Source organism: Megalobrama amblycephala, linkage group LG3 (assembly GCF_018812025.1).
Source record: "Megalobrama amblycephala isolate DHTTF-2021 linkage group LG3, ASM1881202v1, whole genome shotgun sequence".
NCBI classification, from domain to species: Eukaryota; Metazoa; Chordata; class Actinopteri; order Cypriniformes; family Xenocyprididae; genus Megalobrama; species Megalobrama amblycephala.
This window is the reverse complement of record NC_063046.1, coordinates 58728171-58747040: the sequence shown is the minus strand read 5'-3', so window position 1 is coordinate 58747040 and position 18870 is coordinate 58728171. Positions and strand designations below refer to the sequence as shown.

The 18870-nt window shown below is 36.5% G+C and overlaps 2 protein-coding genes across 3 annotated transcripts; both read left to right on the top strand.

Annotated features, from left to right (window-relative positions):
- The first annotated feature begins 962 nt into the window (after positions 1 to 962).
- Positions 963 to 2238, top strand: pth1b (parathyroid hormone 1b). The gene is made up of 3 exons (XM_048186266.1): positions 963 to 1095; positions 1174 to 1273; positions 1361 to 2238. The coding sequence occupies exons 2-3, from the start codon at positions 1182 to 1184 to the stop codon at positions 1566 to 1568; spliced, it is 300 nt and encodes a 99-aa protein (XP_048042223.1). The 5' UTR covers positions 963 to 1095; positions 1174 to 1181; the 3' UTR covers positions 1569 to 2238.
- Positions 2239 to 2247: 9 nt separating this feature from the next.
- On the top strand, positions 2248 to 18807 carry btbd10b (BTB (POZ) domain containing 10b). Of its 2 annotated transcripts, none has more exons than XM_048186264.1 (8): positions 2248 to 2415; positions 9263 to 9459; positions 9549 to 9861; positions 11634 to 11736; positions 15045 to 15165; positions 15342 to 15539; positions 17434 to 17544; positions 17922 to 18807. In XM_048186264.1, exons 2-8 carry the CDS (start codon positions 9306 to 9308, stop codon positions 18251 to 18253), a joined length of 1332 nt encoding a protein of 443 aa, XP_048042221.1. In that variant the 5' UTR covers positions 2248 to 2415; positions 9263 to 9305; the 3' UTR covers positions 18254 to 18807. The 2 variants fall into 2 exon arrangements, with proteins under 2 accessions (XP_048042221.1, XP_048042222.1); XM_048186265.1 differs by having other exon boundaries at positions 2249 to 2415; positions 9549 to 9831.
- Positions 18808 to 18870: the final 63 nt, after the last annotated feature.

Below are 18870 nucleotides of genomic sequence, written 5' to 3'. Positions count from 1 at the left end.
GGGAATTATTGAAATTGTGATTCAATTTGGTTAAAAAAAGAGCTGGCTACATAACAGCAAACATCCCTTTAGTTTTCATTGATATAACAGCCATTTGTTTTGGTTCTTTCAGTATGGTTCCTTTCTAGGACTTACTGCATGTGTCATGACATAGCCATTCCTATTCCACATTTAGAAAACTTCTCTCATGGTTACCTAATGTGTCCCATGAGAGTGTGACAAGGTTATACACCTCCCATAGATCACTTAAACTTCAGGTGGACCTTGCTTGCACCATGATGTTTGGCACAAATCTGTTATGTCTTATTTCTTCAGTCTGACCTAGAAAGACCGAATCCCAGAATGGCAGAACATAAAACAATAAATCATATGATCATATGATGGTGTTATGATATAATTAAGGGAATCATTTTCATATGATAAATGAGTAGCTGGGTAAAAATCTTGGCTATATAAACAAAAAATAATCTGGTGGTTCTAAGTTTATTTCTTTCAGTAGACAGGTTGCGTTTGTCGTTTCTCAACAGTGCCAAGTCAGATTCAGTGTGTGAATTGAAGTGTAAGAAAAGTTTGCAGTCGCCAATAAGAATATAAAAAATATTTATTCAGATTGATTGATTTATTCTCCATGCATTATTATCTAATAAATGAAAATAAATACATACATTTAAAATCTGTCTTAGGTATAATAATTAAGCATAATAATTCCTAAATAGTTTTAAGAGTGTGTGCAACATCATATAATGAAACATGTATTTTCTTCGTCGAAGGTGGCACGCTGCTTGACCGTCATAGCCGTACATGGCACTACAGCACTGTGATCGCAGGGGTCTCGACCAAGGTGTTGAAAACAGAATTAGTGGGGGTGTTGGTAGTCATGTGTCGTCATGTGCATGCCAGTCTCCATCAAAGCATGGATGACATCACCATCAATAATGCAGATAGCTCATCAATGACCAACGGGAGGGGGCTTGTGCATATAAAAAGAGGAAGAGTAGCCCCAACGCACAAATACGACACCGAACAACACATGGACCCTCTCAGTACAGCAGCTACCAAATACCAAAGCAGTCAAATAAAAGACAACAAGACTTGGTAAGTTCAGAGGCCATTGTCTCACTATCACAGACACTTATAGAAGAAATGAAAAGTCTCTAATAACTTGCCCTACAGGTATCACTATGTTACCCATACGTTCTTTGGAGAAAATCGTGCTCGTCGCTGCGCTGTGGGGTCTTTGCAGTCTGATCTATCTGGAGGGAGCACCACTCAGGTAAGAGAGAATAGGATGCAACATATTGGTCCCAGATGTTGGTGTTGTTTATAAAATCTGACCACTCCATATCTCCGTCTGCAACAGCAAGAGGTCAATCAGTGAAGTTCAGCTCATGCACAACGTTCGGGAGCACAAGGAGATGTTAGAAAGGCAGGACTGGCTTCAGCTGAAGCTGAACAATATCCTCATACCCTCATTAAATGACTCCCAAAAGGAGCAAAAAGGGAAAAACAACAGCCCATCTATCAGACGTTTAAGAAAGGGGGAAGGAGCGACCTGGATCTCGAACTGACGACTGATGTTTTTGAAAAGCTAATGATGTGTGAATAATGATACTGAGAAATGAACTCTGAATAATGATACTGAGAAAAAGTGTTTTCTCAGTAACGTCAGTGCAGGAGGAGGACACAGTAAGTGTCAATTAAAATATACTGCTCTACATGGAGAAAGAAAGTGCACTGCTTTACTTATGTCTTTAAATAGTATTTTTATTTATTTATTTGTAAATATTTGTTATTTAGATATTAAAGCATAATGTTCAGACCCTGTGTAGGACACACAAAGGACAATGTCTTAACCTTGTAGTAGGCCTATGCCTTTAGTCAGTGTTTTTGTTTCTGTGTAGTGCAGTACTTACTCTTTAAATGTTTTTTTTTATTATTTATTTTCAAGAAAGATTTGTACTTTTTTTTTTTTAGACATCCAGCAATTTGCACTAAAATGTGGACCAACTGGATCTGTTTAACTGTACACCATATTACATACACAGCAACCTAAGACTTGATTTGTGTTGATCTTTCTTTCTTTCTTTCTTTCTTTCTTTCTTTCTTTCTTTCTTTCTTTCTTTCTTTCTTTCTTTCTTTCTTTCTTTCTTTCTTTCTTTCTTTCTTTCTTATTGTTTAACAACTTGTAATCTGATCGATTTGATCAAATAAGGCCCATTGACTACATCACGTAATTCTCGCGATACTTTAGTGAAGTCACGTTTCCTGTCAGCAGTTGGTGGAGATCAAATTCGCATTTTGAGAAAAAGCTGATGGTCCTCTTCAAATTTTGATGGTTCTTCTTTTCTGTTTGCCTCACGGGAGAACACCAGTAATTAATTATTTCATAAACTATGCTCACGACACTGTAAAAAGGTAAGAATTTGTATAATTTTTAATCTAAACGGCGTTTGTTTTGTTGGTTAGCTTCGGTGGCTAGCTAATAGTTCTGTAACGTCCGCTGAGGTTTCGTGTGTAAAAACGAGTTCGCTGCTTTACAACAGACCAGACATATAATCACACATTTACTTATAAATCCCGATTTAATTATTAAGTGAAGCGTGCCAGATAGTGTTTTTTTTTTTTTGCTTTCGTTAATTTTTTTTGTCTTGTCATGTATCTCTCCAGCCATTCGCGAGACTTCGATCAGTCATTGATTAGTTGATCAGATCAGAAGAGTTCTTAGAAAACATTTTAAATAAATAACATTATAAAACATGATTATTTACACTTAAGTGGCCCTAAACAGTATTTTGTCACTTAAATTCTCTGAATTATGAATTATATTCGCAATGATTCTTTTAAAAATATATTTTTAAAACTAGTAGGTGTTGTTACTAGAACTTCACTGTAAAAATAAATCTTAAAAATAAAAAAAATACTTCTAAAACAACATGTATTTCCTTTTATATCACAGTATATGTATTTTTTGTGTCTGGTAAAGCAATTTAATTGAATAAGGTTCACCAAATAACAAGTGTTTTTATGTTTTCCCTGTTTAAAGAATATAATGATTTCCAATCCCATTTTCACTAAATTATATATCATAATGTCATCTAAAGAGAACAGCTATATATAAAATCATGGAAAAAGTTCAAAAGTAGCTAAATCACATCATAGTTGTAACATCACATCATAAATAGTTAAAAATGACACTTTTGTAAAGGATTAGTCCACTTTCAAATAAATTTTCCTGATAATTTACTCACCCCCATGTCATCCAAGATGTTTGTCCTTCTTTCTTCAGTCGAAAATAAATTAAGGTTTTTGATGAAAACATTCCAGGATTATTCTCCTTATAGTGGACTTCAATGGAGCCCAAACGGTTGAAGGTCAAAAATTATAGTTTCAGTGCAGCTTCAAAGGGCTTTAAACGATCCCAGACGAGGAATAAGGGTCTTATCTAGCAAAATGATCAGTCATTTTTGAAAAAATTTTTAAATGTATATGCTTTATATAAACAAATGATCGCCTTCCAAGTGGTTCCGCACTTTCATATTCTTCAAAAAGCTTACGCTGTATGTCCGACACCTTCCCTATTCTACCTACAGAATGAATGCGGCTCCCGTTCCGTTTTTTTCCGTAGTGATCGTTTCGCTAGATAAGACTCTTATTCCTCGTCTGGTGTCGTTTAAAGCCTTTGAAGCTGCACTGAAATTGTAATTTTGACCTTCAACCATTTGGAGTCCATTGAAGTCCACTATAAGGAGAAAAATCCTGGAATGTTTTCATCAAAAACCTTAATTTCCTTTCGACTGAAGAAAGAAAGACATGGACATCTTGAATGGCATGGGGGTGAGTAAATTATCAGGAAATTTTATTTGAAAGTGAACTAATCTTTTAAACATGTTATATCTAAAGCAGTGATGTATAATTGTGGCTTAAGTGTCCAAAAACCTTATTGGTATGACAAAACATTTCTGTTAGCTAAGGAACGTAATGTAAAAGAGATCGATGTGATAAAAGCAGTTAATTTGTTGTTAGTTAGTGACATTATATTAGGTAATGAAAGAAACCGGTCTGCTTGTTCTTGTGAGGACACGACCAGCATCACATGAGTTCTGTAAAAGTGTAAATACTGCAGATTACTCACACACTGCACAGGATGATAAATGTGGCAATTCACTTCCTTGTAAGTGTTTACAAAATCTACTAGTTTATCTACTAGAGAGTCACTTAACCTACAGTTTTCAAAGGTTAACAACAGTTTGTTGTTTGTCTTTGCAAGACCTTTGACTCATAATATTGTGCAGCAACAATATTTTTATTTACTTTGTTATCTAGAATAGAATATGTGGTACTTGGCTCAATATGTATGACAAACTGACCCAGGGTTTAATATCAGAAGTCTATGTTATTTGGCCAGTGAACGGCTGAGGAAGAAAGGGGTGGTCTGGTCTCTTTCTCTCTCTCTCTCTCTCTCTGTATTTGTTGTTTTATTTTAAGGGACTGGTTTAAATGGACAACTATCTTTGGAATTTCCTGAACTCTTAAAACAACAACAGAAGTGCTGTGCACAGAGGGAGTGGTTCTGCAGACAAATGTCTGATTCATATCCCGTCTTAATGGGTCTTTATCCTGTAAGTTTTAGGATTGCATATGTCTGACACATAATTTGACTTTCAAAAGAGTCTTTACCATGATACAGCGATGCATCAGAATGGTACTTTGGTATCTACCACGGTACTGTATGATTACTTTAACATGGGACAAGTCCAAAAACCATAGTGGTACTATAATACTACTTTGTTCATTTATATTCTACAGGTGTGTATGCATGCACACAATGCGTCAGTTAGTTCAGTTGGATGACAAACATCACGTTTCTCCTCTATTACATTTATGACTTCCAGCTGATTTTACCCCAGGCACTTCCTGATCAACTGGAACAGAAGCTGTTCGAACACACCCTTTCTCTGTCTCATCTGCTGCCGTATTCACTCTGTTTATTTGGAAATTACAGTTTTTCTCAATCGCTTTGGCTCAATTGTCGAATGAGACTTTATATGGGGGTAGAATTGTAGCAAAATTCCAAATAAATAGATTATGATCCACAATTAAATGTGAAGATATTCACATAAAATAATCGTATGCACAAATTAATAGAATGAGATCCACAAATATATGTTAGGAGTTTCACAAAAAATAATTGAATTCACAAATAAATAAAATGAGATTTGCTAATAAAAAACATATTCACAAATATGTTTTTATGTCACATAAGCACAACTCTGTCTGTACACCACCTGTACATTTGTGAATTGCTTTCCATGCATTTGTGGATCCTGAAACAATTCTAACGTCACGACTTTAGATAAATCCACAAATAGGTTGACTCCACCCACCGACCGACTACTCAAGCAACAATCACAGCACAATATTGCTACAAACAATCACGTTTTGCTTAGAAATTGGCTTAGAAAGGAAGTAGAGGGTTCTTAAACAATGGTACAGTAAAAAGAGTTTTAAAATTTATATTTTGTTTATATTTATTATTTAAAAATGCCAGAGAAACAGTGCTCTCTCTTATGGGAACATCAAAGGTATGTTGGATACAGATGCGTTATGGAAGCGTCACATTATTCAAGATTGAACAGAAAGCCTCAATAATTAGCTATTAACTTATCTAACTGGATTTAACCTTTTGATGAACATGCGAGTTTGCAAAATAGATTAAACTGTCGTCACATAACAGCATTTCCCAGTTTATCAAACAAACACTGACGGACATGAGCAGCAAACCAGCTATTAAACATTAACAGGCCCTTAAATAATATTTTAAACATTAATTAAATGTTTTAACGTTACCATTGTTTGTAGAGAAGAATAAATCCAAGGTTAAATCCAGTTAGATAAGTTATATTATTTTTTGTGAATATCTTTACATTTATTTGTGGATCATAATCTATTTATTTGGAGTTTAGCTACAAATCTCCTGCGATACTTTTATTCCTTAAAACAATAAGTTCAGGTCTCTGAACAGTTAGTTTCTTGTTCACATCAGATTTGAATTTCTTATTGATTGAAGCAATGTGCATGTGTTTTGGCACATGTGCAAAAGAATACGTACAATTGTCTAAAATTTGCACAATATCTAAATGCACATGGCTTGTTGATCTCAACTAATGAGTTGATTCTCAGTGAAACTGTCAAACTCTTCACAACATTTAAACATGCAAAATGACCCATTCATTTATCAAAATCTGTCAGATATGCATGTATATTCCATATATAACTTTGACATGGAATGTCTGCTGAATTGGCAAATGGCCTGCCATTGTAATGAAATAGGAATAACAATCTTACCAATCAACCAATCAAGTTTGAAAGCATACAGTAGGCTATCTGGGGTTTGCACAGCACAATTATTACTATTTTTGAACATGGAGGAACGTCTAAATCCTGAAATAGCAACAGCCATTTATTTTTGTAGAAATGTGTTTCATGTAAGCTGAAAATTCACAGTTGCTAGTTGCGGAAGAGCAAGATGTGTAAGAATGTGTGGTGTTAGGGGAAGACATAATAGAATATGCCAAAATGAACAAGCAGCTGTGAATTTTCAGTTTACATTTCTACAAATATGTGCTGGTTAAATAAAAATGTTCAGTCCCACTTTATATTAGGTGTCTTTATCTACTATGTACTAACATTTAAACCTACTGATTTCGTTTAGCATGAAATAAGTATTTAAAAAATATTTCCATGGTAATAAAACATTTTGATCAGTATGGTTCACACAATGACAAAAAGACTTATTTTGGTGGCACTGGCCAATTTATTGACACACCTAGGTTTTGAAGCATGAATTAAAGGTGTAATATGTAAGATTTCTGCCTGCTAGGGGTCGCTAGAGGCCTATTCAAAACAAAGGCTTAGCTTGATGACGGCAAGTTTGAGCACGTAATCTTGGGACATGTGGTCTTCACCTCACAGCTGGTGCAAAAGAATAGGGATTAGTTACTTCACAAAATAGTGTTTTTCTCAGAGGCATGGTAAAGCATGGTATGCGCAAAAAAATCAAGAAAATTAGATTTAAACAATAAGACTAAACGTGTTGAGCTATATAACAATAATTCGATTTCTGTTTATAAACGTAACCAAACAGTTGTTCTCTTGCCTATTAAAACATGTAAATATTAAAGCGTCTTTGGTGTTTCCATGGTTTTTACAAAATAAAACCGGAATCCGAGGGTAACGCGGGTATGACGCAATTGACAGGCGACTCCTCACACGTCCCGGAGCCTTGGTTAAAATTGCAATTTTCTCACAATCTACAAATAGTTGGAATTATTTGGGATATTGTAAGTACTCAAGTGAATAAAATATAACACTGGCCTAGTGGTTTTTGGATATTTTACTGCAAAAATCTTACATATTGCACCTTTTAAATGTTTTGGGTGAGTAACTACATTTTGCAGACATGCAGTAGAGTTCTGATGTTTTAGCGAACAGTTGTGACAGTTGCACTTACAGTTTAGAGAATGTTAAGACTGTTTTGAGAAATGTGCCAAAGCGATTGAGGAAAAACTGCAGTACTGACTCTAAATATGCTACATTTCTGAGCATCTGACATAAACAAGTGTCATGTAAATGTGGTGGTGGTGTCAGTTGTATTTAAGGGTGTTTTGGGAATGTTTCTCTGCAGTACCGCAGCCCTAGGTCTGTAATTGTCGTGTTCCGGTAGTGCAATGTGGGCAGCCACGCATTCATTTTCAAAAGTCTCCGTTTTGGTCCGTTTACACTGAAACGCATCCTCAGAGTTTTAAAACTAAAACGGGGTCTTAAGCATTTTCAAAGGTCGGAGTAGTGTAAAAGTTATGCGTTTTAAAAAGAGAAAACACTAGTGTAAACAGGGCCTTAATGTCTTGTACAAGACAGGATGTGCAAGTGACAGATGCTTGGCAAGGTTTGATAGTTCTTCATTAGTTTTATAAGCAAAGTAATTCCAAATTTCACTTCTGCCCTCTTTATTTATTAGTTTTGGGCGTGTTGAGTGAGATTCAACTGCTTTATCCATTTTGTTTCTCTGTGTTGTCACATTTGCCTGTTTCATGTCAGTTTGAGTAGCACACTGCCACCTAGCGGAACAGCAGCATAAGTACCGAAATGAGCAAAAACATGTTGTACCATTTGAAATAAAATATATACTGGTATTTTTCCAGTACCAGTATACTGCACAACCCTAAAGAGCAGTGATGCACCTGAAAATGCAAACTTTTGCATGTTTGCATGAAAATGCATGTTTTTGAAAACGATACTGTTATCATCTTTCTGTAAATTACACAAACATGAATTTGTGAAAATGGTGACGTCATGCACATGTATGTATGTAGGCACTTAAGCCCTGTGTATGCTTCATTTTTTACGCGTATGCTAGTGTATGCGCACAGTCCAATGCACAGCCTTGCAAAGTATACTTCATTTGACTCGCACACACAAGCATTCGACGCATGCACAGTTTTGAGCAATCTCTCGCCATGTAAACATCTTTGCTTGAGTTGTACAAATGAGGGTACTTTCTAATATCTTCGCACAATCTCTCGTCTATGTAGGCCTCCATTGTCACTGTAGCTTGCATGCATTCCGGTCTGTTTATGCAAGGTTTTTTGACTACCTTGTGAATCGACGCCCCCAGCGCACAATTGACACCTTGTGGATAAACTAAGTACGCGTGGTTACAAAAATCCAGCGGTGTATGTAATCTTCTGATGACGAAATTCACATCACGCACACTGTATGCTGACTCACTCGTATGTGTAAAAAGTGAAGTATACTTTGGGCTTAAGTGTTTCTTTATGAATTTTTGCTGATCCATGTGAATGGGGATCGTTTTGGACAACTTTGTCATCTGTACACGAAAAGGAAAAACTTTTCCATTTTTAGTACATCGTTGTTGTTTAAACGTATCTATTGATATTAATTTTAATTTCAGTTTTAGTTATTTTAGTACATCAAGTTAAACTAAATGAAAATTAACAAAGTAATTAGTAACAAGTAACAAAATGTTTTTTTTAAGGTTTTAGTTAACTATAATAACTCTGGTCTCAGCGTTGCTATGCAGAGATGTGAACAATCATGACATTAGCTCTCTATGGTGTTGTCAGACCCGTTTCACCTTAAATTACACTGGGAGTCTGTTCCTCTTGAGAGCCGCTGAATTGACACTGGGTGTTGTATTCAGAGGTGTTTTCTAAGGTTTCTCTCTTTTTTTCGCTTCCTGCAGTGGCCAGATGTGTTAGTCTGGACTTGAGACTGTCCAGGTGAAAATGAACATGCATGGTGCCAGCGGAGGCTGTGACCGATCCAGAGATCGACGGCGCTCCAGTGACCGCTCTCGGGACTCCTCGCACGAGCGTGCCGAAGGCCAACTCACACCCTGTATTCGCAACGTGACCTCACCCACACGCCAACACAACAGCGGTGAGAAAACACACGTTGTCGTTTAGGTCCAGTTTGGCTGTTCATATAAGTCCTGTGGTTTGTCATCATGTTGTGTGTCATGTGAGCAGATCGCGAGGGCGGCTCATCGCGGCCCAGCAGCCCCAGGCCTCAGAGGATCTCTCCCAGCAGCAGCAGCAGTGGGGTGGCCAGCAGTCGTAACAGTAGCTTGTCCAGTTCAGAGGGCACCTACAAGAGCATGGTCCCCGGTGAGATGGTCTTCGTCTATGAGAATGTCAAAGATGGAGCCCGCAGCGTCCGCACATCAGAGAAGGTCACGCTCATCGTGGACAACACTCGCTTCGTGGTGGACCCCTCGATTTTCACAGCACAGCCCAACACCATGCTGGGCAGGTTAGGAGCAGACCGCTCATCTGATACAGGGTTAAAGATCACCTCATAATTTTGATTGTCTTCTAAACACCTTAATGTTGTTGAAAACATGTATGAAAATGTTGAAAATATTTGTGACCACATTGCATTTGTAGTGGTAATGCTAATCTGACCTGAGGTGTTACAGAAAAGAAAATGAAATTTAAATTGATATGCATGCATATGAGACACATTTTAAAAACTTTTTTTAAGACCTGCTCAAATTAAAAAAATTAATACCATATGTCCATACAGAACAAACCCATACAATCTGAAAATAATGTATCTCTTTTACTTAAACAGTCACACATTCCACTGCACAACATTACGTACATGCTACACAACCCTCTATGGACACACCGAAGCTTGAGTCGCCATTGGCTAGTACATTTTTTTTTTTTTTTTTTTTACTGACTTTTTACATTGAATGCAAGAACAATGCAGATGAGAAATTCTACATGAATATAAAATATCGATTTCAAACACTGTTAAAGTAAGCAGTCTGTAATAAATAAGAACAAATATATCAATCGAACTACTAGCAATAGCACAAATAAACACAATAGAACAAAGATACATTTTAAAAACTGTGCTTTTCAGGTTTTTTGGGTAGATCTAACAACTAGTTTTAGTTTAAATAGCATTATGCATAGTCTTCACTGTATAAATTAAATATAGATGAATCCTTATTAAAGTTACAAAAGTTATTCAGTCAAAAGCAGTGATTTTTTTTTTTTTTTTTTTTGCGAGCGGTTAAAGGGTTAGTTCATCCAAAAATGAAATTTCTGTCATTTATTACTCACCCTCATGTCATTCCAAACCCGCAAGACCTTTGTTCATCTTCAGAACACAAATTAATATATTTTGATAAAATCTGAGATCTTTTTTAGCCTCCATTGAAAGCAACGAAATCTCTCTACACCGGCTCAGTATTGTTCAGACGTAAACATGAAAGATCTGCAACATAAATACCATATGAGAATGACAGGGCAGAGACAAATTTGTTAAATAAAGTCGTTATTTTTGTTTTATTTTTACACAAAAAAGTTTTCTCGTCACTTCATAACATCAAGTTTGAAGCACTGTAGTCATGTTGACTATTTTGTTGCTTTTAATGGAGGATAAAAAAACCTCTCAGATTTCATCAATATCTTAATTTGTGTTCTGAAGATGAAAGAAGGTCTTACGGGTGTGGAACGACATGAGGGTGAGTAATTAATGACAGAAATTTCATTTTTGGCTGAACTAACCCTTTAACATTAAAAACAGGCAGCAACAGGAATATTAGGCTGCTGTCACTTTAAGATATAATGAACGGATCCAATATACTGATACTGTTATAAATGCATTTTGTTTTGCAACTGTTTACGCTCACTTAAGACATAATCAACTATGTTTACTAGGATACTTGCCGAGCAGGAATTTTGACACAATTTTGTGTGAAATTGTCTATTCGAGTGCAAAAGACGTGAAAGAGAGCTCAATTCAGTATTCATATGCTGTCAGCTGCGGCTTTCTGGGTGCGCATTTCGGATGTGCAGTTATCTTTTGCGTCTTCTTATGCCATAGAAGGAAAGCAAATGGGATTTGGGCTCCAAAATAGGCAATAAAAAATACCATAAAGTACCATAACTTACTTCAAATATCTCAAGGCAATGTTGACAGTGCCCTTTAACTCGTCTCAGCCTTAAAATAATGTGTAATCTGTCTCTTTTTGATACATTTTTCTGTTCTTGTTTCTAAAAAAAAAAAAAAAACATGTCTTTTTTTTTTTTTTTTGGTAGAATGTTTGGATCTGGACGGGAACACAATTTCACCCGACCCAACGAAAAAGGAGAGTATGAGGTGGCAGAGGGCATCAGCTGCACTGTATTTCGGGCAATTCTGGTGGGTTTTTGTCCCTAGATATATGCACACATTAAAGCGGGTCACACATCAGACGCTGCGTGTGGCTTGCATGTACAGAATGATTACTTTTAGGGCCTGTTTATACCTGGTCACTTCATGTGTTTTCTCTGATCGCATAGCCATCTGATTTGTTAAAACTGTTCCATTTACACTTGGCCACATAAATGTGTCTCTGCAAAATGAATAAAAATCCGATCTTCAATTCCTACGCTGTATACAAATTTAATGGAGTTCACGTCAATGAAAGCAATGGACGTGAGCCATCTCAAAAGTTTTGGAGGGCATTTACACCTGGTCTTTTCACGATCGGATAGTTATCCCATCTTAGAAAATGCATGAAGTGATAGTGTATAAGCAGGCCCTTATTTGCAATACCTGTGCCTTTTCCTACCTGTGGTGTGGTATGGCATGATGCTTTGTTTCCCACTCAACAAGAAGCTACAGTCACTCACAAATTCTTAGCTCTGATTTCAAATATAAACATTTTATCTGAAGTTCTACTATGATGACTTTCATCAAGGTAATCGCTAATTCAATAGATAGCAGATCAAAACTTGTTAATCAGAAGACAGTGCAGTGAAAAAGTCTAATAGGTGATTTGTATTAGGGCTGGGCGATATATCGCATGCGATTGTCACGCGCATTTCGTCAGTAAAGCCGCTTCCCTGATTACCTCTAAATCGCCATCACCTGCTTTCAAATGAAGCAGCATTTAATAGACAGAGCCGTAGATCACTGACAAGCTACGCAATATCGCGTTCATTATCACAGATGAATCGCCTTCGATAATGAACGCGATATTGCGTAGCTTGTCAGTGATCTACGGCTCTGTCTATTAAATGCCGCTTCATTTGAAAGCAAGTGATGGCGATATATCGCCCAGCCCTAATTTATATGCATAATGAATATTTAAGGCAGGTCTGTGGTTTGGCTGCTTCGTCTCTCAGAACATCTTATAATGAGCTTCCAGCAATAGCTTTTAAATAATGCCATTAAGTGCAGCATAAGCCTGTCATCGGCTTTGCTCTATATCCTGCTGTAATGATCTTTCACCGCAGTGTCTGTTATGTGTCTCAGGGCAGTGTTTATTGTGCTGCTGTAGCTCAGAGTGCTGTAGACAATCAATAAACTCAGATGAGTGCATTCAAACAATGTCACTGACTAGAGAGGATGGGTTGAGCAGCACCAATTTAAACTGCAGAACGATAATCTCTAGAGGGGATGGGGAATGGGATTTGGACAGAGTCTGGTTTTGAACCTGCATCACCTTTGTGAGCTCGTCGGCTCTAACGTTTCAAGGGCACGTGGTCTACTGCAGATGTGTCTGATGTTCAAATTCTGACTGGTTTTCTGCTGAAAATTAATTTCATGTAATGGACTGTAATCAGACTTTAAATGGCTAACATTGTTTTTTTGTTGTTTAAATAATTAACAAACAAAACACTAAAAACTAAAACCATTTTAAATGCTGCAAGAGAATTTACAGAATTATAATGTGAAATATGAAAATCAGATGTTTTCGTCGCAACAAGCTAAAATGTTTTTTTTTAATAAAATTTGTATTTTATTTAATTATTGGTGTTTTTAAAGATTAGCTTTAAGTGAGTTATAAAAAGATCCTTTAAATGTAAAAATATGGATTAATTATTCATACAATTAAATATTCAGTAATGTTTCTAATAAATTAAAAGATCTATAATATCGACCAGTAACTGGTAAAAAAAAAATAAATAATTGAAGTTGTAAATAAAACAAATACAATTTCAAAGTGTTTCTACTTCAAAAATTCATGAATTCAAATTAAATAAATCAATGTTACACGCAGTTTCTTAGTAATTGTTTGTGAAATTCACTAGCAATTTCTGAACGAAGATTGTACATGAAATTTTTTTCAGTGTAGTTTTAAAGGGATAGTTCATCCAAAAATGAAAATTACCCCATGATTTACTCGCCCTCAAGCCGTCCTAGGTGCGTATGACTTTCAGATGAACACAATCGGAGATATATTTAAAATATCCTGGCTCTTCCAAGCTTTATAATGATAGTGAATGGGGGGGCGGGGAGATTTTGAAACCCAAAAAAGTGCATCCATTCATCATAAAAATAATCCATATGACTCCAGGGGGTTAATAAAGGCCTTCTGAAGCAAAGCGATGCATTTTTGTAAGAAAAAATATCCATATTTATAACTATAAACTAAAATAACTAGCTTTCGGCAGATGACCATAAACATTCTGTGCAAGTCGACTTGCACCACAGGAGTAACCCGTGATGCATGACGCAGGATGTAGGAGTATCCTAAGCTTAGACGCCTCTCACGGTTCAAACAAATATGGCTGGGCAACAAACTCGGGCTCCTCTTCTCTTTTATGGAAATTTCTCATTTTAGACTTTGAATCAGAGGTCACTGTTCTGCTGCAAATCAATGCATATGGTCATCTAGTTATTATAGTTGATAAAATTTTAAATATGGATATTTTTCTTAAAAAAATCCATCACTTTGCTTCAGAAGACCTTTATTAAATCCCTGGAGCCGTATGGATTACTTTTATGATGGATGGATGGATTTTTTTTGCTTCAAATTGTGTTCGTCTGAAAGAAGACAGTCATATACACCTAGGATGGCTTGAGGGTGAGTAAATAGTTTTGGGCGAACTATTCCTTTAAGTCTAAAATGTTTTGGCTACTGTCATCAACATTTCTCTAGTTAGCTGACAGTGAGCAGCTGGCTTACATCCATGTAAAGTGCTTTTTCGAATATTACCTTTAAATGCAGTGTGTAATATATTGGTTTGTGAATGTGAAAGGTCTGCAAAGTTTTAAAGATTGAAGCGCACAACAAATAAATGTATTGTTTCCTAAATGAAAGAATCGATTCTGAACTGCGAAAATGACGCATCAGTAATTCCAGTCTCACTTCCTGTTACAAACACTTTGATGCACTTCCAAAGGATGAGGACTCAGGCTAGAATTGATACAGAAAAACTGACACCATCACTGTGTATCAAGCACTGATGATGCCTCCGGAGGTGAAATTTAGACACTGGAATGGCCGTTTCCTTTCCGACACTCGCTGTAAGCGGAATCGTTGATCGTTTCAAACACTGTGAGAAAAGAGGTGATGCTGCAATGCATGTCATGAGAAAATTTGTGTTTTTTGACCTTGAATGCATGTAAACCTGTTGTTGGAAATCAAGATTGTTTAAAATAGCATAATAGGGGCACTTTAAGCAGTGCGGCTTCTGTAATGACATCTTTTGTGTTGTCTGTCTTTCTCTAACTGGCAGGATTACTATAAATCTGGGATAATCCGTTGTCCTGATGGAATCTCCATTCCCGAGCTAAGGGAAGCGTGCGACTATCTGTGCATCTCTTTTGACTACAGTACTATCAAGTGTCGAGACCTGAGTGAGTAATTCCTCTGCTTCTTGAAAAACCCATCCTGATAAAGTGAGATTAGTCTACTGTCAATGTCATGGCAGTACTGTGATCTGACAGCTGTGGGATTTTAACCATGTTCTGCCAGATTTCCCTGCTTTGATTTTCCACAGGTTGTTGCTCATTGACCCACTTTGTCTCGTCAGGTGCCCTGATGCACGAGCTGTCCAATGACGGCGCTCGGCGGCAGTTTGAGTTCTATTTGGAGGAGATGGTGCTCCCTCTGATGGTGGCAAGCGCTCAGAGCGGAGAGAGGGAGTGTCACATCGTAGTGCTCACAGACGATGACGTGGTGGACTGGGACGAGGAGTACCCGCCTCAGATGGGAGAGGAGTATTCACAGAGTAATCACACACACACCTTTCTGTATTACCTTAAAAACATTTCATGAGTGTTTTCAGTGAAGCACCGAGAGAAAAAAATAAAAAATAAAAAAATAAATTACCAAAACCAAAATTAAAGCTTTCATTTAGCTGAAATCCGAAAAATCTGCTTTTAAAACTGATTAAAGGGTTAGTTCACCCAGAAATGAAAATTCTGTCATTAATTATTCACCCACATGTTCCAAACCCCGTAAGACCTTCGTTCATTTTTGGAACACAAATTAAGATCTTTTTGATGAAATCTGAGTTCATCATAATTCAATCGGTTCATCATATAAAGCAATCGTCTTTTCAGAAAATTTGGACTAACCTGCTCAATTCATATGGATTAGTTGTACGATCTCTTTATGAACCTCAAAGTTTCAATTGTGTAGGCTCTCTATGGAGGGACTGGAAGCTCTCAGATTTCATCAAAAAAATCTTAATTTGTGTTCAGAAAATGAACGATAGTCTTACGGGTTTGGAATGACTTGAGGGTGAGTAAATGATGATAATATTTCATTTTTGGTTGAACTAACCCTTTAAATTCTGCCTAAGGCAGTTTTATATAAACTTTTTAATATAATTATTTTTACTCCAATTCATGGTTAGTAAACTGTGGCCATAATAAAAAAAATAATTCAAACACAGGCTACATTAAATAATGAAGACCTCACTGGTTAAGTAAAAATATGAAGAATATGTAATACTGTGTAATACAGTGCATTTATTTATCAAAATGCTCCTCTAGAGTTATTTTTTCTAGCTAACTATCCTTCTATGAACATTGAATGACTTTTCTAAATAAATAAATGTAGCGTTATGTGACATTGTTCACTAGCTGACATCTTTCTGTGGTTGAAATGCAAAGATTGAGCGATTTTACATGATTTGATACATTTCAGTAAGTTATACCGGTTCTTTAAACATACCTTCTGATGTTCATTCATGTTTATTTTGTGCTGTAACTAGTAGTACAAAGGAAGAGATGATCACTTCACGTGCCCCTTAAACTGAGTTAAACTAAGTTTATGCCTAAATATTATCTTTTATTAAAAAAATAAAATAAAACAAAATATTACTTTTTAATATAATTTCATTTCATTTTAAAATTCATCTATATAATACTGTCTCTCTGTATTTTTATGTTTATTCAAGTAATGATTAATAAAAAAAAGGTAAAAAAGAAATTGAACTAAATATTAAAGTAGAAATAAGGAAGCTGTAAAGTAATCTCTCGCTTGAACTCACTCGCTCCTGTTCTTTCGCACGCTCTCTCAGTCCTCTGCATTGGATTTTGGGAAATAGTGCTTCAGCGAGCGTACATGAAATGTACACTCAAAATCAGAGAGGATTGTGGATATAAAGTAGTGAACGAATGTAAGGAATGAAGTTGTTCACTCAGAATTCGGACAACTACAAAATGGCCGACACCCGATATAATGCACTATATAGTGGATAGGGAGCGATTTCGGACACAGCTTTTGTTTCATATTAAAAGTAATAACGCACAAGCTTATTGTGATTGTTGGATGGCAGGTGAGCTACAAATAATGTTTAGTGAACTTTTGTTCATGTATCATCAGAAAACAGCACAGACTAAATGATTGATATTGGTTCATAAAAATAAAGACTGATTAAAAATGAGAAATCAGTATTGTTAATCCATGTTTACCTGTTGTGGTGCAAAAAATAGACGCTGAACACAGTCAAAACTCGCCATCTGAGAAGCGCTAACATCATTTCAGTCAATGATTTCGGCCCTCCATAACCATTTCAGCTGAAACAGATTTTGGATGATATTTTCATCTTGGTGCATCACTAGTGTTTTTATCTGTGGCTACAACAAATATACTTCTTTTTTCCCCTTTTTCAGTTATATACAGTACAAAACTGTATCGTTTCTTCAAGTACATTGAAAACCGTGATGTAGCCAAATCAGTTTTAAAGGAGCGAGGACTTAAGAAAATTAGGCTGGGTATTGAAGGTAAGATTCTTTTTCACTTTCTATTTTTAACAATATTATACCTATTTAGTCAAATATTCATTTTTGGTTCAACCAAAAATGAATTTTCTCTGCAATAGCAGAAAATCAAATATGACAACACGTGTCAGGCATTTGATCACGAAAAAATTGGGAACCGATGATGTTCATTGTCTTCCAATCTGATGTCATGAATACTTTACACAACATTTACTCAAAACTCACTACAAATTTTAAAATTATTTACATGATAAAGCAGAATCAGTAAAATCCAGCCAAATATTAGCTGATACATCACAATATGGCCCCTTTTGACTAGAGATAGACTGAAGACATAGTGAAGAAGACACAACTTTTGAATATCAAATCTGCATTTGTAGGTTATCCAACATACAAAGAGAAGGTGAAAAAGCGTCCCGGTGGTCGACCCGAAGTCATCTACAACTACGTCCAAAGACCCTTCATCCGCATGTCCTGGGAGAAGGAGGAAGGCAAGAGTCGACACGTGGACTTCCAGTGCGTGAAGAGCAAGTCCATCACGAACCTGGCAGCGGCCGCGGCAGACATTCCCCAGGACCAGCTTGTGGTGATGCATCCCGGACCACAGGTGGATGAACTGGACATTCTTCCCAACCACCCTCCCCCCGGTCAACACTACAGCAACAACTTCAACAACGAGCCTGACCCCGACGCCCCCTCGCCTGCCGTCTGAGAGCAGACGCCCCTTCACAGCATGCTGCAGCATGAACCAGAGTGACACTATAACCAGATTGCCTTCTGCACCTCCTCCACAGCCTTAGAGCCTCAACTGTCTAGTTACTGTATTTAAAAAAGAAAAGGAAAAAAAAATACACCGTGGACTTGGGATTACTGGCATGGGCAGTGCTCTCTCGTTTCGTCTTCGCTGTTCTCTTTTTTTACTTGACCAAAGGAAATTTATTTTTGTTTGTTTTGAAATGAAGTTAGCAACCTCACTTATTTTGTAATTGGGCCTATTATATGATTATTATAATTACTGTTCTTTTCCATTTGACTATATTACTGCAAAGAGTTTAATTATTATGAAGTTCCTTTCACTTGATGCATTTGGGTTTGGTGCCACTTTTTCTTTTGGAAAGCTCTTCCCCCCCCTTGATCTCCTCAGAAGGTTCTTTTGCCTGGTGAATAAATGCAGTGTTTTTCTTAGGTGGACATTAATTTATCTGCTCAAGATCTGTCTGTTCAAGCGCTTGAAAATCATTGTATTAATAAAGATATATAATATAATGCACTGTGTTAAGTTTGTACATGTCAAGTTTGATTTGTTTTGCTGATGTCAAAGATCAAAAT

What these genes read in the sequence shown, in the direction of transcription:
- pth1b (XM_048186266.1), top strand. Translation starts at nt 1,182, where the DNA reads ATGTTACCCATACGTTCTTTGGAGAAAATCGTGCTCGTCGCTGCGCTG. An exon ending in CTGGAGGGAGCACCACTCAG is followed by an intron (nt 1,274 to 1,360) that starts GTAAGAGAGAAT and finishes CGTCTGCAACAG; the next exon opens with CAAGAGGTCAATCAGTGAAG.
- btbd10b (XM_048186264.1), top strand. Translation starts at nt 9,306, where the DNA reads ATGAACATGCATGGTGCCAGCGGAGGCTGTGACCGATCCAGAGATCGA. An exon ending in GGGAGAGGAGTATTCACAGA is followed by an intron (nt 15,540 to 17,433) that starts GTAATCACACAC and finishes CCCCTTTTTCAG; the next exon opens with TTATATACAGTACAAAACTG. An exon ending in AATTAGGCTGGGTATTGAAG is followed by an intron (nt 17,545 to 17,921) that starts GTAAGATTCTTT and finishes CTGCATTTGTAG; the next exon opens with GTTATCCAACATACAAAGAG.